General features: G+C 37.1%; 1 protein-coding gene across 1 annotated transcript in view; it reads right to left on the bottom strand.

Moving 5' to 3' along the window:
• Positions 1–25,072, bottom strand: part of LOC150099128 (folliculin-interacting protein 2-like) — a 412,583-nt gene that overhangs the window by 9,669 nt on the left and 377,842 nt on the right. The window contains exons 16-17 of the mRNA XM_090404004.1: positions 18,646–18,707; positions 6,863–7,001 (exon numbers count right to left, since the gene is read on the bottom strand). Of these exons, the coding sequence (XP_090260130.1) occupies positions 6,863–7,001; positions 18,646–18,707 (201 nt within the window). The remainder of the gene's footprint in view (positions 1–6,862; positions 7,002–18,645; positions 18,708–25,072) is intronic.

Genomic DNA, 25,072 nt, shown 5'->3' with positions numbered 1-25,072 from the left:
AAAAACTCATGAACAATACAATAGTCAGGCAAGAAAGGTAAAATCAGATTACAAGATAGAAAAAACTTTCGTTATGTGACAAGTAAGAGGAAGAATGACCATAGAAGAATAATCTTAATGAGTGCTGATGGTCACGAGGTGAGAGAAGCAGATAAAATAGCTCGGTTTCCCGACTGACCACTTGGCAAAGGCATATCGTCCAAGCGTGGTTAATGAATTGAAAGAGTGGATGAATTGGAAGTTCTTAGAATATTGCAGAATCTTAATATAAATAAAGACAGCTGTGGTATTAGATGGGATATCAGCTCGTGTTTTGCATGAATGTGCAAGGGAACTGTCAGTGCTTCTGACTAGGTTCTTTAATTTAAGCCTCGGCTCTGGTAAAGTTCCAAGGGAGTGGAAAGAAGGCAAAATGATTTCTTTGCATGACAGAGGTTCTAAAGACTGCAGTAGGTAAAAATGCTGGAAAAATTAGTCAAAAGAGAATTCAATAATCGGTGGATAAGAATATGATACTCTTATACAGACAACATGGCTTTGTAAAAGGTTGGCCATGCCTTAATAATTTCACAACATTTTATGATAGTGACAGCTGAGTTGGATAAAGGAAATGGCTACAAGTTGATTTCGCCACATTTTGCAAAGGCATCTGACAGAATACCACGTGGAACTCATCATCATCAAATTCCTGACATGTACCCTCAAGGGGTGTACAGGATATGATAGTACTACATGAAAAATTTACATCATTACTAACTTCCTATCTACAATTTTCCTCCAAATCAGTCTGTTACTTGTCAAGACTCCAACATTATCAGATCTTATATTTCTATCGTATAAGGCATCGTTTCTCAAACTGTGGTATATGTACCACTAATGGTAGATTAGGTTATTTTTGGTGGTATAATTTTTACACAAAATATATAAACAAATGTTCAGAAAAATGTATTTTAATATTGTAAGAGACTGTTCCAAGAATTTAGTTTGGTGAATCGAATAAAACGAACGAATAAATTTTTATTTCAGTTTTATGTGAATTTTCAGATGCGAAGTCTCATTAGCGTGTCATAAGGGTTTTCATATTTAATAATTATTTTGAAACAGTATTTTATGGTGGTACATATATTTTTTGATTCTTATTTAAGTGGTACAAAATTTAAAAAGTTTGAGAACCCCTGGTCTAAGGCACTTTGTGCTGTATCAATCCACCTATATCTTGGTCTTCCTCTGGATCATTTTCCTGCCAACCTGGCAGAGAAAACTTGTTTTGCTAATCTTTCCTCACTAATTCTCGTGCATTCCTGGATGCTGACAATGTCAAGTTCTTTCCTAATATCTTCGTTTTTAATATGACATTGCCATTGATGCCATCTGTTCATGCCTCTAATCTTTCTGAGGGCTCTCATATCTGCGGTCTCTAGTCTTTGGTCAAGTGTTTCACTTCTGACCCAGCTCTCAGATCCATAAGTTAAAACTGGTTTGAACACTGTCTTGTATACAGCTAATTTAGTGTTCCGACTAATTTCTCTCTTATTCGATATGAATTTATTCAATTGACTTCCTACCATACCAGCTTTGTTGATTCTGTTGTCTATTTCCATATTTAATTTACCATCTTCAATAAAAATCGTGCCTAAGTAGCTGAAATGTTTTACTTGTTCCACAGGTTCTCCATTCACAACACAGTTGACATTTTCAATGATTCTGCCTATTTTCATTGTCTTTGTCTTTTTATTGCTGACCTTCATACCATATCTATTACAACAGCTATTCAATTTAGTCAGAGATTCTTGCAGACTTTTAGCGGATTTATTTAGAAGTATAACATCATCCACATAAAGCAAAGAGCTGACATTAACATCTCCAATTTTGATATCATGTTTAATACCACTTTCCTTCATAATGTGATCCATATAGATAATGAATAACAGAGGGGATAATGTACATCCTTGTCTCACACCAGATTTAACATTAACCATCTTCCTGTACTTCCTTCAATTCTAACTGCTGACTTACAACTCAAATAAAGACTAAGTATTGCTTGATATAATGCCCCATTGACACCATTGTAGCGTATTGAATAGCTTCTCTCTTGGCACCTTGTCATATGCCTTTTTCAAATATACAAAACTTAAATACAGATCTTTGTTATATTCTCATGCTTTCTCGACTATTTGTCGTAAAGTGAAGATCTGATCCTGACAGCCTCTATTTTGGCCTGAATCCAGCTTGTTCTTCACCAAGCTTTTCTTCAGCAATTCTTCTCAACCTTTTCTCAAGTATACTTGCATAGATCTTGCCAGAAACACTCAGTAGGGAAATACCTCTGTAATTCTCACATTCAGTTTTATTTCCCTTTTTATATATGGGTACTATGAGAGCTCTACTCCAATCATCGGGAATTCATCCCTCTGTCCAGGCTTTCTGAACTATGCAGTGCAGCCACTGTAAGACTTTCATACCACCATACTTCAGCATTTCTGGTCGAATATCATCTACTTCTGCTGCCTTTCCAAATTTAAAGCCTTTGATGGCTTTTTCTACTTCAAGTATGGATATGTATTCCTGACTGCATGCCTGGTCAGTGTTTTTTATCACTGTGCTGTCATCACTGCTTGTTTCATTTAGCAGTTTTTCAAAGTATTTACTCCATACTTCAAGGATATCTTTTTCTACTGTTTTCATGTCACCTTTATCATCTCTAACTCCTTTTACAGCACTCTTTCCTCCATTCCTAAGCTTCTTCAACAACCTCCAGAATATTTTGCCACCTACTTGATATTTATTTTCTATATTCTTACCAAAGTCCTCCCGTGACTTTTGTTTAGCTAGTTTTACAGACTGTTTAGCTTTCTTACATTTGTCTCTGTATTCTGTAAGAGTAAAAGCTGACTTATTTGCCAGAAACTTTTGATATGCTTTCTTCTTTTCCTTCACTGCCTCTTTAATTTCCTGTGTCCACCAGGGAGTTCTGATTTTTTTATCTTTGCAGACAACCTCACCACATGCCTCTCTGGCAGAATCAATCAATGTTTTCTTCAGAGTTTGCCACTGAATCTCCAAGGTTTGATTCCTGTTCTCAAACTCTTTCATTTTCTTTTCAATAATCTTTCTGTATTTTAGTCTACGGTTCACATCTGAGAGCTGCTCAACTTTTATTCGCTTTAAAGCTTTCTTACATGTTATTCTTTTCAATATGAAATTCAATTTTATCCTGCTCAAGACTAAATAGTGATCACTTCCAATTTCAAATCCTCTGTACACTCTGGTGTCCTGCACCAGGGAGAAAACATCACTATCAACAATAACATAGTCAATGAGACTTTTCTTATTCCTTGCCTCTTCTCTCCATGTGAATTTGTGCACATTTTTATGTTGGAACATGGTGTTAGTAATAACCAGTCCATGTCCTGAGCAGAAATCCAACAGATATTTGCCATTATTATTAGCTTTGCTCTTTTTTCCAAATTTTCCCAAAATATTTTTGTATGTCTCACAATCATTTCCTACTCTGCTATTTAGATCCCCAACAAGGACCAACTTTTCCTTTTTCATTGTGTCAGTTGCTTTTTCTAAAGCGTCAAAAAATTCCTCCACTTCTACCTTAGTAGAACCTTCTGTGGGACCATAGGCACAAATAAGTCTCATTGTCCAGTTCCCCATTCTCATATTTGCCAACATTACTCTACTTGAGACTGACTGCCATTCAAGAATATTAGCCTCGTATTTTGTGTTGAATACCATGGCTACTCCTTCTTTTCCTTGATTGTCATTGCCTGAATATAACATTTTGTATTTATTGCTCAGAAAGAACTCACCAGTTTTTGTCTTTTTTGTTTCAGTAACCCCTATTATGTCGATCTGGTACTTATCTAATTCCTCAGCTAGCTCTATTTCTTTGCCATTCAGGCTTCTTACGTTGATAGTATCGATCTTTAACTCTGGTGATGTTGAGTTGGGGTTTGTTTTCAGATTTATTCCAGTAGCTGACTTTTCGCTGTTCGCCCTGGTTCCCTGGAGAAAACAACAGGGGCCTTGTTTAAACAGGCAACGCCCCAGCCGGCATGAAATTTTGTCATGTTGTACCATCATTTTGTATATTGGTTTTAAGCCAATAAGAATACAATTTGGTTGGCTAAATCCCAAATTGCCAGCTCATCCTCGTTCGTTCAGTATCCAGATAGATACCCAACAAGGTGCACCACGAGAAGGTGAGGATTGGATATTAGGTTAGAAGCCCTGGTCGGTTCTCCACATTCCTTTAAAGGCTATGTGGAGGTCTCCTCTCCTCTATACAGCTTTGACCCTTAAGCACTCCCCCCCACATGGAACTCTGTTGTGCAAATTAGAGCGGATGGGAATGGATATGACACTATTATGTAGATAAGTAGGCAGTTACTGGACAGATATTAAAAAGTAGTATATGGAAGAGCAGAGTCCAGGCAAAAGCAAGTGACTAGTGATGTGCTGCAAGGTTCAGTGCTAGTACCACTATTGCTTATTTTGTACATAAATGATATAGGAAAAAACCCGAAAATGCAGATGATGCAAAATTAGGTACGGTAATAGTTAATCATGCCGTGGAGAACATTTTAAATAGGCTGTCAGTATGAACAAAAGATAATAGGTATCAGCTTAATGTGGAGAAATGTAAAGTTATGCATTTTGGGATAAACAGATTACAAGCTGTGTATCAAATTGATGGCACTATACTCCACGAAATAGAGAAAGCTAGAGATTTAGGGGGGATGGTAGACAGAGATTTAAAGTTTAGAGGACATATTGCTAAGGTAGCCCATAAGATCATTTGGCTATTGAAGAACACATTAACAAGGAGAAATAAGGAAGTTGTTATTCCTCTTTATAAGGCCTTTAGTCTGATCTCTAGAGTTTCTTGGGAATGAGAAAGTGGTGGAGAAGATTCAGAGGCAAGCGACCAAGATGGTGAGTAGTCCATGCAATGTTTCCTATGTGAGTACACTGAGGATGTGTGTGGACTGCAGAAGTTGGTTGATAGGCAAAAGAGGGGATATGATAGAAACAAGAATTAGAATTAATTAAAGGCTTTTATAGGATAGATGCAAGGGAAATGTTTCAGCACTTGGCTAGGGGGGGGGGACAGAGCAAGAGGTCATGAGATTAGAATAAAAGTATGGTTAGTAAGGACATAAGGACTAGATTTTTTGCTTGGAGATTTGTGAATATATGGAATGGGTTGTCAGAGTCAGTTGTTAGCACTTTGTGTGCTCATGGGTTCCTTATTTCATACACTTACAAGTGAAATCACAAAAGTAAATGTATTGACGATGTTTCCGCGATCTGGTCTCATGGCCGCCAGACTCTAGACATATTCCTTAGCCACCTAAACATGCAACACAAACGTATACAGTTCATAATTGAGGTTGGAAAACATAACACACTGCCGTTTCTAGATACACTTGTCACGTCCCCCCTCGGGCAATCTTTCCTTCACAGTTTACCAGAAATCGACACATACTGGCCAATATATACACATAAACTCCTACCACCACCCAACACAAAAACTAGGTGTCATCAATATCCTAAAAAACAGGGCTCTGAAGATCTGCTCCAGTGAACAGGCACTGAAAGATGAATTTAAAGTGATCAGCAATACTTTTTCAAATAAATGGATACAGCCAAAACACTATTAACAAAATTCTCCACAAAACTTCAATAAAAAACAAAGACAAACCAGACTACAATAAAAATATAACCATTCCTTGCATTAAAGGGACATCAGACAAAATAAACAGAGTACTACAAAAAATACAACCTCAAAGCCACCTTTAAACCTCCTGCAAAATTAAAAAGCTTACTCAACTCATCCAAAGACCCATTCCCTCTGCTCGCGCACCCTGGAGTATACAGTATTTACTGCACCTGCAACATACCATACATAGGAGAAACAGGATGCACAATGCCGATCAGACAAAAAGAACATAAAAGACACATCAAATATAATAATTATGGTGAAGCTGGCCTTTCTGATCATGCCCTGAACACCTTACATAGAACTGACTGGAAAAGCACTAGTTGTCTACATCACACCAAAACATGGTATGAACACAAATTTAAGGAAGCTTGTGAAATCATTATCAACCACCCCAATCTAAACAATAATGATGGTCTAAAAATTCCATACATATGGAAGGCATATATTCGTCCCACGAATCCTTTCTCTCTAAGAACAACTATAAATAGGACTGTAGAAAATCCAGGATTCTAAATCTAAAATAACAACTTTAATACTAAAAAAAAAAAAAATCTGTAAGAAAGAATGTTTATTCATGTTGTAATTTATAAATAATTTTTAAAATCAGAAATAACAAAATAAAAATAGGACATCACTGTTACTGGAAGGAAAGCTATCTGTAAGTAAGAATGTTTTTTCATGTAATCATAAATTAAATCTAGCTTGATGTAATTTTTTTTTCTTTCTTTCTTTCTTTTTTTTTCACTAGAGGTCATGCCAGTGAGTAGCACTGATCAAATCATTGTTTCTCTAGCTTTCAGTTTGAAATGTAATGCAGCTTGTCTTGTATATTTATGTATGCTCCAGATGATGATCTTGATATGAAGATCGAAACGTCAGGATAATAAAAAGAGTTATTTTAACACGGTTGTAGAATCCATAATTTCAAAAATGAAGAGTATTCATAGAAAAATTTGCTTTTATAATTTCACTTTTTTTGTATAATTCAAGTTTTTGTTATAAATGAGGAATTTTTCTAATTTTATAAATTCTGATAGGCAAAGTTGGACTATATATACATAGATACACAACACACATACTCTGTATAAATGCAATGCATTCCTTTTTTTTTTTTTTTCAAACACTTACAATTTCAGGAGACATGTTAAGTTGGACCATCTTTAGTAGTGACTCACATATACTTGCGACAAGTGAAGACATCCCTACTCTTATTCCACAACAGTCCTTGTCAGCATCAGACCAATTACTGGATATCAAACTAACACTCCTAAAACAGAAGAAAGATGTTGAAGTACTGTATATTTTAAAAATTCAATTTCAGATGTTAATCATAAAATAATTATCATTTAATAAAAATTCTGTACCTAATTGCAAACTTTAAGTACATTATCTGATCAAAAATATCTGGCCACCTGCTCATCATGACTGACACTCTAATATGAAAGGCATTAATGTGGAGTTAATCCATCCATTTTTGCTATAACAGTCTTCAATCTTCTGGAAAGACTATCTACTAGATTTTGGTATGTTGTCGCTAATTCACTTCCATTCTTCCAGAAGAGCATTAGCGAGGTTGGTTACTGATGTTAAGCAATTCGGCTTGGATTGCAATCGAAATTTCATTTCATCCAAAAAAGTGTTCGATGGGCTTGAGATCAAGGATCTGTGCAGGCCAGACAAGTTCTTCAATACTCATCTTATTGCAATCACAAGAATGTCCCCATCTTCCACAAAGTGAGGTCTGTGAAGGAATGGAGGCATTCTTGTGATGATACAGGAAAAAAACTGTTGCCATAAAGTTGGAAGCAGAGAATTGTACAGAATGTCATTATACATCACAGCATTAAGATTCCCCATCACTGAAACTAGTATGCCTATCCCAAACCATGAAAAACAGCACCAGAACATGATGCCATCTCCACGAACTTCACAGTTGGCATAACACATTTCAGCAGGTAGCATTCTCCTGGCATCCACCAAACCTAGACTTCAACTTTGGAGTGCAAGATGGTGAAGTATTATTTATTATTCCTAAGAATGCATCAGAACCCAATAGAAAACTTTTTATTATTATTATCATTATCAACAGATCTCTATGGAGTCAAGAGACTCACTGTGGGAGGTCTTACTCTCACATGCACAGCTCATTGTACCTCGGCTTAATTGCATTCACTGTTCCTGCACTCACCGCACTCTCAGGTAATGCATTCCAATCACTACCACTCTCCATGCAAAAAATTACTCCCTCCCCCGTCTCCAGATATTCTATGAAAAATCGCATCCACATTAATGTGGTAATTACCCCTTATCATCTCAATTGTGTGTCCCCTCTTCCTTCTATCCACTAGGCTCTGTAATTTGCATTCTCTCGATCTGTCCTCATACTCCACATTCCAGAGACCAGAAGCCAACTTAATCGATTGTCTCTGAATTATCTTCAACATCTATCTCAACATCCTTTTGAAAACCTGGCGACCAAATCTGTACACAGTAATTCATATGCAGCCTGATCAGTCTTGTACAATAGAATCAAAAATTTATTATTATTTTGGTAACTTCCATGGAGTCAACAGACTCATTGTGGGAGGCCCACTCAACCAGCAATACATCTACCATAATGAGCACTGAAGGTGTTTACGCTACCCGCATTCAAAAGGCACTCAGGCAATACATTCCACTCACTAACAACTATGTTTATACAACTTCCAGAGATGGCCTCTCATTCTTCCCATCTTAACATCCACTTTTTTTATAATTTCTTCTGTATTAATCTGATAGAATCCTTTAACTAACTTGAAGGTCTCTATCATATCTCCCCTTTTCCTCCTTGGTTATTCATCTTTGGATCCTCTCTAGTGTTTCCACATCAGAATGAAAACTAGGTGACCAAATCTGAGCACAATAGTTTATATCTGGTCCACATATAGAGGCAGCACCACCTCCTTATCACTACATATAATTGTATTTTTATCATATACAATGTGTAGAAATACAATGTGTAGTCTTTACAACACTTGTGATGTGCCCTCGGAACTACAGTCCACTGTCTACCATCGCTCCAAGATTTTGAACTTCATCCACTTAATGAAGTACAGCTACACCAATACATTACGTAGCCTTATATCTTTGTATCCCAAAGCGTAACACCATGCATTTATTAATATTAAAACTGCAACTCCACTCATTTGTCCAAGCTAAAAGTCTATTCAAATCTTCCCGTAGAGAATTAACATCACCACTACTACTGATAATTCTACCCAACACTGTATCATCAGCAAACATTTGAAAAAAATCCTTACGTCAGTGTTCTCTGCATCATTCCCACAATCTGCCGTGTGTCACAATTTTAGTAAAATATCCATAAAATTTTGATTTCTGATCCACCATAACCAAATCTTTTATCTCCTACACATCCTCTAAAATATCCCCACCAATCCTATATTCTACATCCCATCTTTGCTTCCCAAATTGTAAAACATTATACTTTGCAACATTAACTGACATCCTCATGTACTCGTCCATTCAGAAGTCTACTTAGGTCCTCTTACAAAGCTACAACATCTGCTTTACTTCTCATAACTCTCCCCAACTTCACATCATCTGAAACAACTGTATATCACCATTTAAGCCTTTTTCAATGTCATTTACATACAATTTAAACAACAATGGGTCCAAAATAGACCCCTGGGGCATGACACTAGTGACTTTCTTCTTTTGGATATCACTCCCCCCATTCACAAATTGTTGCTACCTATCAGACAGCCAATCTCTGATCCAGTGCGCTAATCTACTCTCCAATCCCATCTATTCCAATTTAACTACTAGTTTGTCATGTGGCAATCTATCAAAATCTTTTGCAAAAAGCTAGCATGGTTGGCCGAGTGGTCAGCATATCCACTCTTCAGCCAAAAGGCTGCAGGCTCAAATCCTGCCATGGGCATGGATGTTTGTGATTGTCTGTGAAAATGCTAGTGGTGATGATGGGCAGTAGATGGCATTAGTGTAGATGATGGTAGTTGCGGTTCATTGTAGTTGGTGGATTGAGTGGTGGAGACAGAGTTGTAGAGTAGGTGCCCTCCCTCAACGAGTCTTTGGACTCCCTGGAGGTGTTATGTAATAATAATAATAATAATAAAAATCTAAATATACTACTACATGCAATCCAATTGTCTAATGTATTGTCCAACGTATTTGTCACCTTGTTATAATAAGCAAGCAGACTGCTAGAACATGATCATCCTTTAGCAAACCCATGCTGTCCATTAAAGAGAATTCTACTGCTATCCAGTAGAATTTTCTTTAATTTTCTGAATCCTTGTCCTCACTAGCTTTTCCAACACCTTGACCACAACTCCAGACAAACAGACTGGCTTATAATTTGAAGCGTTAGTCTTATCACCTTTTTTATGAAGTGGAACAATTTTGCCATTTTTTCCATTTGTTTGGGACCTGGGTTAACCTAAGACTCATATTAAAAATGTAGGTTAAAGCTGTTGTTAACTCCCTGGAACATTCTCTCAAAGACATGTAGTGATATACCATCAAGACCCCATGGCCTTATTGACATTAAGTTTACTCAATTTTTCCTGTTCACTCACCATCAGTGTTTCCTACCCCATTCCTACTACTCACCAGTTCTGCATTATGTTACAATCACAACGATGGAATACTTTAATGAACTGAGAATGCCTAGCATGCCCAGAGACTCACCAAGGGAGGACACCTACTCTACAGCTCCCTGTCTTCACCACTCAATCCACCAACTACAATGAACTGCAACTACACCAATGGCATCTATCGCCCACCACCACCACCACCACTAGTATTTTCATAGACAATCACAAACATTCCTGCCCACAGTGGGATTTGAACCCGCAGCCTTTTGGCTGGAGAGCGGATACGCTAACCACTCAACCAACCAGGCCAGCTAATACCGCACCTTTGTTACCCTTACTAAGTGAGTCACCTTCCTTGCTTGCTCTTTGTACTCCTCATGTAACTGATTATCTCCACACATCTTGTGCTACCTCCACAATGCCTTTTCTTCTAGACTACATGCTTCACCTCTTCAGTAATACATTTTACACTTACCTTATTTAATCTCCTGACCTTTGGAATATACTCAGTCATTGCCTCTTCCAGATACTTCCAAGTAGAGACCAAGCAGTCCTGATTTCCTTCCCACGCAATTCCTCATTCTTGATATTGCTGTGAGCCACCGCCTGAGTTTTCCATAATCACCTGCCTTACAGTTCCACATATAACTCTTTCTCACAAGAGTCTTGATATGGCTGGCCATCACCCCAAGTGATCACTTCATTGTCACTTTCACCAACTGGAGGAAGATGTGACACTATTTACAACAATATTGTCTAATCCAAGACCCTTGATCCATGTATGAACTCTGTTACATACTGCTAAAGGCAATTATCCCATAAAAACTCATGAAATTCATTATCTTTGGTTCCTGATGCTGATGCTTTGCAACATGTCATCTAACATTTGTTCCAAAACACCTCTGCTGAGAAACAGGTGACTTTTTTTAAACCATGCACTTCAGTACTTGATAGTTCCATTCTGTGATTTTATGTCTTACTAGATCATGAACGTGATGTTGCTCCTAGGCATTTCCAAAACTGAGTTGTTAAAAGGTAGAATCCTAATGAGCTCTTCTGTATGGCCGATTTTACTGTCAATGTCGGTCTATTAAGATTGCAAGACTGTGTGCTTCCTTTTATACATCACAGCTATAGCTCATACAAGTATATTATTAGGATGGAGTGTCCAGATATTTTGGATTAGAGAGTGTATCAAAAAACAGAGCACACATAATAAAAAAAAGGATAAAAAAACAACTCTTAACGACACAGAAATTTAAGCAGAGCAAAATTTAATTTCAATTTTAATTTCATACAGTTAAAAATGATTCTGTATCTGATAAGAGAAAGGTAACAAAAATATGAAAGTAGGTGAAATGTATTTGGAAATCTTAAGCAAATTTAACAATTTGACAATTTGAAATTTAATAAGAGTAAGATTGTTATTTCCTCTGCACTTGTGACAATGATATCTTTTAACAATTAAAATGTGGTTGGTTGGTTGTTTTTCAGTAAAGTGGAAATTCAAAAAAGAAATGGTAAGTGGATAAAGACCATTGTTTGCATTTCAGAGATGACGGTTAGGGTTTTGAAAACGGTGATTCTGATCCAGAACAGGATTCAAAATTGGGTAGTTAAGTAACAATTAATGGGCATATTAAAGGCCTATTATTTTTTTCTATAGTCAAATAAAATGAAATAGAAAAAAGAGTTTTTAATTTAATTTGTCAAATTGAAGCTTTATAGTTCTATATCCTGGTATTATATTTATATAACTACCAAGAATAACTCTATCATGTGGAACATCTATAACATCAAATGAAAGGGTTTTGTCCTCTTAAGGTTCTGCCTGATCAATCCTCACCTTCTTGTAGTGCACCCTGTTAGGTATCATCTACATGGATATTGAACGAATGAGAATGGGCTGGCAATTTGGGATTTAGCCGATCAAAGTGTATTCTTATTGGCTTAAACCAAAATATAAAATGATGGTACAACATGACAAAATTTCATGCCGGCTGGGGTGTTGCCTAGTTAAACAAGGCCCACGTTTTGCCAAGGAATCAGAAAAATAGCGAAAAGTCAGCTACTGGAACAAATCCTAAACACACCCCAACTCAACATCACCAGATTTCAAGATCAGTACTATCAACATAAGAAGCCTGAATGGCAAAAAAATGGGGCTTGCTGAGGAATTAGATAGGTACTAGATCGACATAATAGGGGTGACTGAACAAAAAAGACAAAAATTGGTGAGATCTTTCTGAGCAATAAATACAAAATTTATATTCAGGCAATTACAACCAAGGAAAAGAAGGAGTAGCCATAGTATTCAACACTAAATATGAGGCTAATCTTCTTAAATGGCAGGCAATCTAAGGTAGAGTGATGTGGGCAAATATCAGAATGGGGAACTGGACAATGAGACTTATCTGTGCCCATGGTCCCACAGAAGGTTCTACTAAGGTAGAAGTGGAGGAATTTTTTTGAGGAATTAGAGAAAGCAAATGACATAATGGGGGTGTTTAACGGTCAAAGCTGTATAACTGAGAGGAGACCTCCACATAGCCTTTAAAGGAATGCGGAGAACCGGCCATGGCTTCTGAACTAATGTCCAATCCTCACCTTCTCGTGGTGCACCCTGTTGGGTATCTACTTTGATACTGAACGAATGAGGATGGGCTGGCAATTTGGGCTTTAGCCGACCAAATTGTATTCTTATTGGTTAAACCAAAATAAAAAATGATGGTACAACATGACAAAATTTCATGCCGGCTGGGGCGTTGCCCGGTTAAACAAAGGCGGAAAACGACCCAGAGGAAGACCAAGCTATAGGTGGATTGATACGGTACAAAGTGCCTTAGACGATAGAAATATAAGATCTGATAATGTTGGAGTCTTGACAAGTAACAGACTGATTTGGAGGAAAATTGTAGATAGGAAGTTAGTAATGATGTAATTTTTTCATGTAGTGCTGTCATATCCTGTACTCCCCTTGAGGGTACATGGCAGGAATTTGATGATGATGATGAATGACACAATGAAAAAGGAAAAGTTGATCCTTGTTGGGAATCTAAATAGCAGAGTAGGAAATGATTGTCAGACATACAAAAATATTTTGAGAAAATTTGTAGAAAAGGGCAAAGCTAATAAAAATGACAAATACTTGTTGGATTTCTGCTCAGGACATGGACTGGTTATTACTAACACAATGTTCCAACATAAAAATGTGCATAAATTCACATGGAGAGAAGAGGTAAGGAATAAGAAAAGTCTCACTGACTATGTTATTGTTGATAGTGATGTTTATCCCTGGTGCAGGACACTAGAGTGTACAGAGGATTTGAAATTAGAAGTGATCACCATTTAGTCTTGAGCAGGATAAAACTGAATTTCATAATGAAATGAAGAACATATTGTGAGTATATTTTTTTGGCTACTAACTTAATTAATTTTAGAATAAGATTACATTGAATTTTTTTGGACCAATAAATTTAATGATAAATTATGCTCACAAGTTTCATCAACTGGGCTGTTTGCCTTCTTCAGGGCATAGAAACGGTAAAGACAACTCAAAGTCGCTAGTACACAGAACAAACATAAAATATAACAAAATTAAAAGGACGCGTAACATCGCACGCATGAAGAGCATGTTTCATTAGTTATTGTTGTGTGTGCATGCTCTGTAGTTTGCAGTGAAATTAAATTCTGGCAATGATCTTATTAGGGTTTTTCATATGTTAGGCAGGATCATTCTTTGATTTCTGTTTAGGGCTGCTTTCAGAACGAAGAACTACTGTGGCTTCTTTGAAATTGCAACTCCGAAAATTTTCTTCTAGATAAGGCATGAACTTTTGTCCCATTCAAAGGTGTGGCTTATGTTGAAGAAGTGGAGGGCTAATCCGGAACTATCTATTCTGTTATTTTTATTTTTAACATCCCCTATGTGTTCCTTTTTTCTTATTTCAAGATCTTGATGTCTGACCTATGTAGTTTAGACCACAAGAGCAAGGGATGCTGTATACTCCAGCATAGCAAGAAGGCATTGCTGTCTTTTGGTGACCTTAATATGTTTTGGATTGTCTTGATCAGTTTGAAAGTTACTCTAATTTCAAATGGTTTGAAGAGTGTGGTAATATTTTTTGACACTGTTCTTGCATAAGGGATAGATCACAGAGATACTCTCAGATACATCAACTTATCTGATATTAAATCCGGACCCAACATGGAAAAACCATGAGGCCACTAATAATTTATTACGTAATATGAATAGTTGGTCTACAGATCTACAACAGAGATTGAAGTCATTGCACCCCGTGACACCAAAATTATACGGTTCTCCTAAAGTTTACAAAAGTGAAGTACCTCTATGCCCCATAGCAGATGAAAGAAATTCTCCAACCTACCTATTGTCAAAACACCGTGCCCGTTTCCTGAAGGATCATATTCGAAACTCTGATACCTACATAAAGAATTCAAAGCACTTCATTACTAAATTGAAAAACATCTCCATTTTTGAAACAGATATTCTAGCCAGCCTGGAAGTGGTATCTTTATTCACCAACATCCTGGTAGAAGAAGTTATCAACATTTTACACAATCTGTATTTCTTTAAATGGAATGGCACTATCTACGAACAACTAACTGGCTTGGCTATTGGCAGTCCCCTATCTCCTCCGAGTGATCTATTCATGGAGAAACTAGAAAATGACATCCTTTCCGAATTAGACCCTAAGCCATTAGTATGGTGGAGGTATGTTGATGACGTTTTTATAATTTGGAGAAACACTAAAACAGCGCTTTTTGACTTTCTAACAAAGATAAACTCATATATTCATATATTCAAAGATTAACTCAGATATCACAGACCCTGGTAAACAACGGCTATACAAGAAATTTAATTAAAAAGATTCTTGATAGCAACCCCACACAACAACAATCTGCCAAGACTCAATATAAATCCTCAATTGCCATCCCTTATACAGGAACAGTGTCAAAATAGATTGCCACACTCTTCAAACTGTTTGAAATTAGAGTAACTTTCAAACCGATCAAGACGATCCGAAACATATTAAGGTCACCAAAAGACAGCAATGCCTTCTTCAAATACGCTGGAGTATACAAGATCCCTTGCTCTTGTGATTTAAACTACATAGATCAGGCATCAAGAAGTCTTGAAATGAGAAAAAAGAAACACATATGGGATGTTAAAAATAAAAATAACAGAATAGATAGTTCCAGATTAGCCCTCCACTTCTTCAACACAAGCCACACAATTGAATGGGACAAAAGTTCCATGCCTTATCTAGAAGAAAATTTCCGGAGTTGCAATTTCAAAGAAGTCACAGTGATTCTCCGTTCTGAAGGCAGCCTAAACAGAAATCAAGGAATGATTCTGCCTGACATATTGAAAACCCTAATAAGATCACTAAGCTTGCCAGAATTTAATTTTGCTGCAAACTACAGAGCGTGCACACACAACAATAGCTAATGAAACACATACTCCATGCATATGATGTTACGTGTCTTTTTAATTTTGTTAGATTTTATATGTTTGTTCTATGTACTAGCGACTTTGAGTTGTCTTTACAGTTTGTATGCCTGAAGAAGCCAAACAACCCAGTTGGTGAAACTTGTTAGCATAATTTATCATTAAAGAAGAACAAGTTTTTAAAGTGAATAAAAGTTGAGCAGCTCTAAGATATGAACTGTAGACTAAAATACACAAACATTCAATAAAAAATGAAAGAGTTTGACAACAGTGACCAAACCTTGGAGATTCAGTGGTAAGCCCTGAAGAAAACACTGATTGATTCATCCAGAGAGGCATGTGGTGAGGTTGTCTGCAAGGATAGAAAAATCAGAACTCCATGGTGGACACAGGAAGTTAAAGAGGCAGTGAAGGACAAGAAGAAACCATATCAAAAGTTCCTTTCAAATAAGTCAGCTTGTGCTCTTAGAGAATACAGAAACAAATGTAAGAAAGATAAACACTGGGTATAACTAGCTAAACAAAAGTCGTGGGAAGACTTTGGTAAGAACATGGAAAATAAATATCATGAAAGTGGCAAGATATTCTGGAGGCTGTTGAAAATGCTCAGAAATGGAGGAAAGATTGCTGTAAAAAGAATTAGAGATGATAAAGGTCACAAGAAAACTGAAGGAAAAAAATATTCTTCATGTACAGAATAATTACTTTGAAAAATTGCTAAACAAAACAAGCAGTGACAACACAGTGATAGAAAACACTCAACAGGTATGCAATCAGGAATACATATTAATGCTTGAAGTAGAAAAAGTAATCAAAGACCTGAAGTGTGGAAAGGCAGCAGAAGCAGATGATATTTGACCAGAAATGTTCAAGTATAGAGATACAAAAGTCTTACAGTGGCTGTGCAGCATAGATCAGAAGGCCTGGACAGAGGGATGAATTCCAGATGATTGGAGTGGAGCTCTCATAGTAGTCATATAAAACATATAAAAAGGTAAATAAAGCTGAATGTGGGAATTACATAGGTATTTCCCTACTGAGTATTCCTGGTAAGATTTCTGAAAGTATACTTGAGAAATGGTTGAGAAGGATTGTGAAGGAAAAGTTTGGTGAAGAACAACATGGATTCAGGCCAAATAGAGGCTGTCAGTATCAGATCTTCACTTTATGACAAATAGTCGAGAAAGCATGGGAATATAACAAATATCTGTATTTAAGTTTTGTCGATTTGGAAAATTCTCTCTTGGCACCTTGTCATATGACAAGGTGCCAAGAGAGAATCTATTCAATACACTGCAGTTATATGGTGTCAATGGGGCATTATATCAAGCAATACTTAGTCTTTATTTGTGTTGTAAGTCAGCAGTTAGAATTGAAGGAAGTACAGGAAGATGGTTTAATGTTAAATCTGGTGTGAGACAAGGATGTACATTATCCACCTCTGTTATTCATTATCTATATGGATCACATCATGAAGGAAAATGGTATATTAAACCTGATATCAAAATTGGAGATGTTAATCTCAGCTCTTTGTTTTATACGGATGATGTTATACTTCTAAATAAATCTGCTACAAGTCTGCAAGATTCCTCGACTAAATTGAAAATGACTGTTGTAATAGATATAGTATGAAGGTCAGCAATAACAAGATAAAGACAATGAAAATAGGCAGATGCATTGAAAATATCAACTGTATTGTGAATGGAGAACTTATGGAACAAGTAAAACATTTCAGCTGCTTAGGCACAATTTTTAGTGAAGATGGTAAATTAAATATGGAAATAGACAACAGAATCAACAAAGCTAGTATGGTAGGAAGTCAACTGAATAAATTTATATAGAATAAGAGAAAAATTAGTCAAAACACTAAATTAAGACCGTGTCCAAACCAATTTTAACTTATGGATCTGAGTGCTGGTTCAGAAGTAAAACATTTGACCCAAGACTAGAGACAGCAGATAAGAGAGTCCTGAGAAAGATTAGGGGCATGAACAGATGTCATCAATGGCATTATCATATTAAAAAGAGGCTATTAGGAAACCACTTGACATTGTTAGCAACCAGGAGTGCGTTAGTAGAGCTAATCTCAGGTGGTATGGTCACTTAAACAGAATGGGAGAGGGAAGATTAACAAAAAGTGTTCTCTGTCACGTTGGCAGGGAAAGGATCCAGTGGAAGATCAAGATATAGGTGGACTGCTATGGTAAAAAGTGCCTTAGAAGATAGAAATATACGATCTGATAATGTTGGAGTCTTGACAGGTGATTTGGAGGAAAATTGTAGATAGGAAGTTAGTAATGATGTAATTTTTTCATGTAGCACTATCATATCCTGTACACCCCTTGAGGGTACATGGCAGTTCTAACAGTTTCTTTGGGTTAGTGCCGCTGCTTTAAATGCATAGTTTTAATTTTAGCATAAACATGCAGCAAATTATCATGTGGCTAAGTTAACTACCTGTAATGTTTTGAAAAGTCAAATCTCTATAGAAACTTCAATACTTTTATGTAGGAAGTTTTTTCACTTGGTTACAAAGTAAATTATACTTGCCAAGAAATTAAATTCTTGTTAAATCCTTTTTCCAAGTGTAAGCATACAAAGTTTTTGCATATGAAGTGTCTTCATGCTTAGCTTGTATACTGAGGCTGATGACTTCACATTAATTACCTTAGTATCCCATAATGCAAAGCACACTTCCTTTGAAGATACTTCATTTGCAAACTCTGTTGGAAAAAGAATTAAACAAGAATATAATTTCTTGGCAAGTATACATACCTTAAATCCTTTTAATGGTTAGAGAAACAAATTTAAAAACTGCTTACCAATTATTAGTGTCAGCAATAATGCAAATGCTTTCTACTACTGGTTCTCCAAGAACAGGAACCTGTAAATCATAAAAAATCACTTCAGCAACATTACAGTCAAACTTTGGGAGAAAAAAAAAAAAAAATTACTCATGAATGGTGAAAATCATGGGCAGTACAATTGCCAGATAACCTGAAAGCTTTATCCTAGAACTCACTCACACATGACTTTAAGCTACTCAAAGCCTGACTAACAAATGAAGCAGTGATGCGAGTAACCTCCACTGAGATAGCTATTATTGTATTACTGTATTATATTATAACTCTCAATTTTCACTACAGCAAATACCACTGCAGCAGACTACCAAAATATCCGTGTCAAAGCCCTAGAAGTACAATGCTGTGCTAAAAGAAATTCTCTACAGCAAACTATTCCTGTAGTTCCATGAGGTTGCTACAGCTAGGTCAACTGTGTTACTGTACATTACTAAATTGCATCATCATCATCATCATGCTTTTCAAGGGTTTAGGCCTACAGTGCCTGTTCCGGCCTTAGAAGTCATCATTGAATCTCTTTAGAGGACTTCCTCGTTTTCTTTTTCCTAATGGTTTGTAATGGTAATCTTTCTGTTTTTCATTCTTTCAGTAGTGCAGATGTGCAAATGAATTCAGTTTAATTCAGCTAAATGTAAAGTCTTAGTTTGAGATGCATTGATGGGAGGCTGCGTATTCTGTTGGAGGAACTGTACTGGAGGAAGTGGGGGAGGCAAGGGATCTGGGGTGATGATTGATAGAAATCTGAAATTCAGGGAACATATTGCAAAGGTGGTGAAGATAATCCAGAACACTACTGTAATACTGAGAAGGATGCTGACCTGCAGAGATAAAAGAGTTGTCATTCCATTGTATAAAGCCCTGATTAGACAACACTTGGACTACTGTGCTCAATTTGGTCCCCAGGATTTGAATGGAATAAATTAACCAAGGAAAGAGTGCAGAGGTGGATAACAAAGATGATATCAGGACTGTACAATGTTAGTTATAAGGATAGGCTGAGAGAACATGGACTGCAGAGTTTGGTAGATAGAAGAAGGAGAGGTGATATGATTAAGACTTTTAAACTGTTGAGAGGTAGTTATAGGGTTGACAGTAGTGAGTTCTTTTTGTTTGGTGGAACAAGGGTAAGGAGTAAGGACAAGGGGCCATCCCTGGAAGTTACAAAATTAAGTTGTGAGCAAGAGGATAAGGAGTGGTTTCTTTGGATGGGAGGTGGTCGAACCATAGGATACACTGCCTGATTGAGAGGTGAGAGCACGAGTTGTCAGTGGGTTCAAGGAATGGTATGATAGACTTTTTGTTTTCTAGGGTGGGTCTCCCACGATCAGTCTTGTGACTCCATGGTTGCTTGAATCATAATAATAATAATAAATAGCTCCATACCTTTTCAAACTCACAATGTGTCTCCTCCAATTTTTTGCTGGAAAGAGATCTGAAAAGAGATCTGGGCATCAATGCAATCAGTTCTGTTCACTGGAAACCAAAATTCTCATGGTGCTGACATCTGATTCTTTTGATTACAAACTAGATTCTCTCTCTATCTCTTTTTTTTTTTTTTTCTTTTTCTAATGCTTCCTCATTTCACAGATATTTAGATATTTGTCCTTCAGCTTAAAAGTCATATTTAGCTTATCAGTAATCAGGAAGCAGAACATATCTTTTACAGTTCAATTATCACTCAAATGTTCTCTCATACAATAACAGAGAAATCTATTAACAGTCAATTTTTATACTATCTGGAAGTGTAAATGTAGTCCATACTGTCAGATGGAACTAAACAAACTGACAGTATGGATTCTTCAACTATCAATCCATAGGGAATCTTCATGCTTATATCACACATTTTTCACAAATGCCATGGAAAACTCTGAAGAAACTACAGTGTTTTTAGTATCTCTAAGGTATCTGCAATAATATAGACATCAATGCAATCAAACTGTATGATGAACTGTAATGCTTTTAAAAATGTGTTTGAGTTTAAAAGCTCTTCTCTTAGAAATTCAGAACATAACCTCACTGCAATCCTATAAGATGTACTTTCCTTAAATACTCTCAATATTGGGCCCTTTGACATGACAATGGTGGCAACTGCGATCTGATGTCTGTGATTTCTATTCTTCCTTCCAGTAGACCAACTGTGTTTCTAACTCTCCTAAACACTGATTCTAACAAAAAGAAAAATAGAAATAATTTGTGTTGGAATCAAGACCTTCCATGAACTACCTTGAACCACTATTATTATTATTATTATTATTATTATTATTATTATTACGGGTATCTCCATGGAGTCAGTAGACTCATCGCGGGAGACCCAAGCTAGCAAAACAATATCTGTCATATCTCTTCTTGAATTCATTTACAGATGAAGAGCTCACAACAAAGTCAGGCAATGAATTCCACTCATTCACCACCCTCCAGGCAAAAAACCTTGTTCTGACAACTTTGTTAACCACACTCTTCTTTAATTTCCAGAGATGACCTCTTGTTCTTCCATCACTATCACACAGCTGAAACATTTCCCCTGCATCAATCCTATAAAAACCTTTTAGTAATTTGAATGTTTCTATCATATCCCCTCTTCTTCGCCTATCAACCAATCTCTGCAATCCACAAGCTCTCAATCTATCAATGTAGGGAGCATTTTTTATATCACTCACCAACTTGGTCACTCTTCTCTGAACCCTCTCCACAGCCTCCTCATCTCCAAGGAATCCAGGTGACCAGACCTGAGCACAGTAATCCAAATGTGGAAGTATCAATGCTTTATAAAGAGGAATAATAACCTCTTTATCTCTGGATGTCAGTGTGTTCCTCAACAACCAAGTAATCCTATGTGCAATCTTGGACACCTTAGCAATGTGTCCTCTGAACTTCATCTCCTTATCTACCAATACCCCTAAGTCCCTAGCCTCATCAATCTCTTGGAGTACTGTTCCATCAATGTAGTACACAGTTGGTAATCTTTTAATCCCAAAATGCATGACTTTACACTTTTCCACATTGAACTGACATCCATTTTCTTTTGCCCATTTTACCAGCTTATTTAAATCCTCCTGCAAACTTTCAACATCAGCTTGATTTTTTATTGCACTACACAACTTTGCATCATCAGCAAACAACTGAATATCTCCCTTTAAGCCGTTTCCTATATCATTTATATACAAATTAAACAACATTGGCCCAAGCACAGAGCCCTGAGGCACACCACTGGTCACCTGCCTCATTCTGGACTCGGCTCCTCCATACACCACCTTATGGTATCTCTCCCTGAGCCATTCTCCTATCCATATCACCAATTTAATATCCATTCCCATCTGCTCCAATTTGCATAACAGTGTTCTATGGGGTATCCTGTCAAAAGCCTTAGCAAAATCCAGAAGTACCACTGTGTAGCCAGTTCCTTTGTCCAACTCTGATGTTATTCTATTATGGATAATTAATAGATTGCTAAGGCAGGATCTACCTTTAACAAAACCATGTTGGCCTCTATAGAGTATCATATCCTGATCCACCCATTCTTGAATTTTGTCTTTAACCAACTTTTCCAATACTTTTACCACTACTCCTGAGATGGTGATTGGTCTGTAATTCAATACTGCAGTTTTAGAGCCACCCTTATGCAAAGGAACCACTTTGCCTAACTTCCATTCCCTAGGGACCATACCAGAGTTCAAACTTAAATTAAATATCCAGGTAAGAGGGGTTGACAATTCATTTGCACATTCACGCAACACCCGAGCTGATATTCCATCTAAGCCTACCGCAGTGTTTGCATTTAAGTTTCGCAATATATTTAATACCTCTGATTCTTTAGCTTCAATTCTCACATTAGGTATTGCTATAGGTATAGAGATATCCTCACTTGGGTGATAGACTTTTGAGAAATGATCACTCAGTAACTCGACTATTACATCTGATTTTGTCACCTCAATACCATCAGCACCCACTAAGGTTATCCTTCCGAAGTCATTCTTCCTCTTACTTGCCACATAGCGGAAGAACTCTTTGGGATTACCCTTGATCTCTTTGGCTAAGGTCTTCTCATAATCTGATTTAGCTTTTCTTACTATGCTGGTAACCTTCCTAGCTTGAGCCTTGTACTGCTCATGGGTGTCCTGATCGCCCTTCTCCTTGTAAATTCTCCATAACATTTTCTTTTTTTGTAGTTCAAGCTTGATACTACTGCTCATCCATCTAATGCCTGCCTTGTTTGACCTCCTGACCATGGGGACACAATCTGATATTGCTTTCCTCAGATACCCGCTGATTTTATCCCAAGCACTGCTAACATCTTTCCCTTGCAATATGTTCTGCCATGGGATGGCTGCAAGCTCACTCCGAAGCTTGTTATAATTGCCTAACCTGTAGTTTCGTACATACCCCTTCTTAATAGAAAAATCCACAGATTTTGCAACCTCCCAAGTCAATACCACATGATCGCTTTCACCAACTGGAGGTAACGAGGTCACCTTACTTATGCATATAACCTCTGAACCAATAACCAGGTCCAACACTCTCACACCACGTGTCCCTTCAGTTACGTGCTGTTTCAAGTAATTATCTCGTAGCAGATGTATGAACTCCATTTCCTTTTTGCTACGTGATATTTCCTCCTTCCAATTGATATCACCATAATTAAAATCCCCCATAATAATCACTAAGCCTTCACTCATTGCACTAAGTTGCTGATGCATGAATTCAATATCTCCCCCTGTACTCCCTGGCCTATAGCAGCATCCAACTGTATATTTGGTTGCGTTGGTCACTATTTCGCACCAGACTGCCTCAAATTGAACTCTCATTCACATGTCTATCATCATGATATACTACTTTCTTTGGCTGCAACGCATCAGCTATCATCAACAGTACTCCTCCTCCTGTTCTATCTTCTCTATCCTCCCTGAAAATACTGTACCCATCACATTCAATTCCAGTGACCACATCTTCTGCTGACAGCCAAGTTTCACTAATGCCTACAACTTTTGGTGAGATTTCACTGACTAATGCCAAAAATTCTTCTCTCTTATTTCTAATGCTTCTAGCATTGGTATACAAAAATTGCAGATTCCCTCTAGATCTTGTACCGGCTTTAGAACTGATATATAAGTCACTAACTACCGTAGTCCTATGCCGATTTTTTTCCCCTCTCTTCTGCAATTTATTCTGCCTATAAGGATCAATAAATACACAATCAGTGCTAAAGTTTCTCTCTCTTACACTCAACCTTTTCAATATTAGTTTCCCTGCCCAATAACTTCAACCTGTTCAGAAAACAATAACTTCTTCAATCTCTTATGTCCTTCCATGTTAAGATGCAGTCCATCTCTAGCATACAACTGCCTTTTTCCTTCAAACACACTCCAAACATCAACAAACTCCAGACCTCTTTTTCTGCACATTCTTGCAATCATATCATTCATTATCATTGCTCGTCTACTTAACTCGTAATTGTCAAAACGAGGCAGCACACACACTATTCTCCCATTGACACTTTTCCTCTTCACAATATCTAATAATGTTCTTAAATCTTTTCCTACCCGATTTATACTACCTCTCAGGTCATTCGTACCCACCATAACTATCATCTTGTCTGTTTCATGCCCTCTCTTTATTGCTAAAGCCACTCTTTCTATTGTACCATCAGCCAAGCACTCCTCATGCATACCACTCTCCATACCCTTAATCATAGAATCACCATATATTTTACCACTATTAACTTCATTCAAGTTCACACTCATGGACTCATTCTCTACACTATTCAGCATGATTCTCCCAGCTTCATTACTCAACTCTCTATTACTTACCCCCCCACTCTCACTACATCTCATTTCTTCTTGGCCACTTGTGGTTTTATTATGTTGACTCCCAATCACTCCCATACTATTTATTACTGAATCATTCACCAAAGACTCACCCATATGTAATCCTGTTCTAGTTACTTCAGCTAAAGTAATCTCTATAGTCCTAATTTCTCTGTTTAACACATTAAACTCAGCTTTAACTTCCAGTATCTCCTTACCGATCACTTCCACTTCCTCATGAAGAAGATGAAGGTCATTTTTCATTTTCATAAACTCCCGCCGAAGTTCTTCCGCTACGGTCCCGATGTCAGCTTCCATTCCTAAACGCTCCAGCCTATCCCGACACTTCTCACATACGTCGACATTTTCTTTCTTTTCATTTTGCCAGACCGACCACAGATCCTTCACATTTTTCGGTGCATACATGTAGCAGTTTCCGCAACGCATCCATTGCGAAAAATCTAACGCTGAGCCAGCCTTTCGTGTAGTAGTAGAAGTCCTGCGCGCCGCTGACGTACGTTTCTTGTTGGACGCCATCTTTACACGTTGATATAGTGATACAAACGGCAATGAAAACACAATATATA

The sequence above is a fragment of the Typopeltis vanoorti genome, chromosome 14, assembly GCF_054136105.1.
Source record: "Typopeltis vanoorti isolate ZY-2024b chromosome 14, IOZ_Tvanoo_1.0, whole genome shotgun sequence".
Lineage (NCBI taxonomy): Eukaryota > Metazoa > Arthropoda > Arachnida > Uropygi > Thelyphonidae > Typopeltis > Typopeltis vanoorti.
This window is presented reverse-complemented; position numbering and strand designations above follow the sequence as displayed.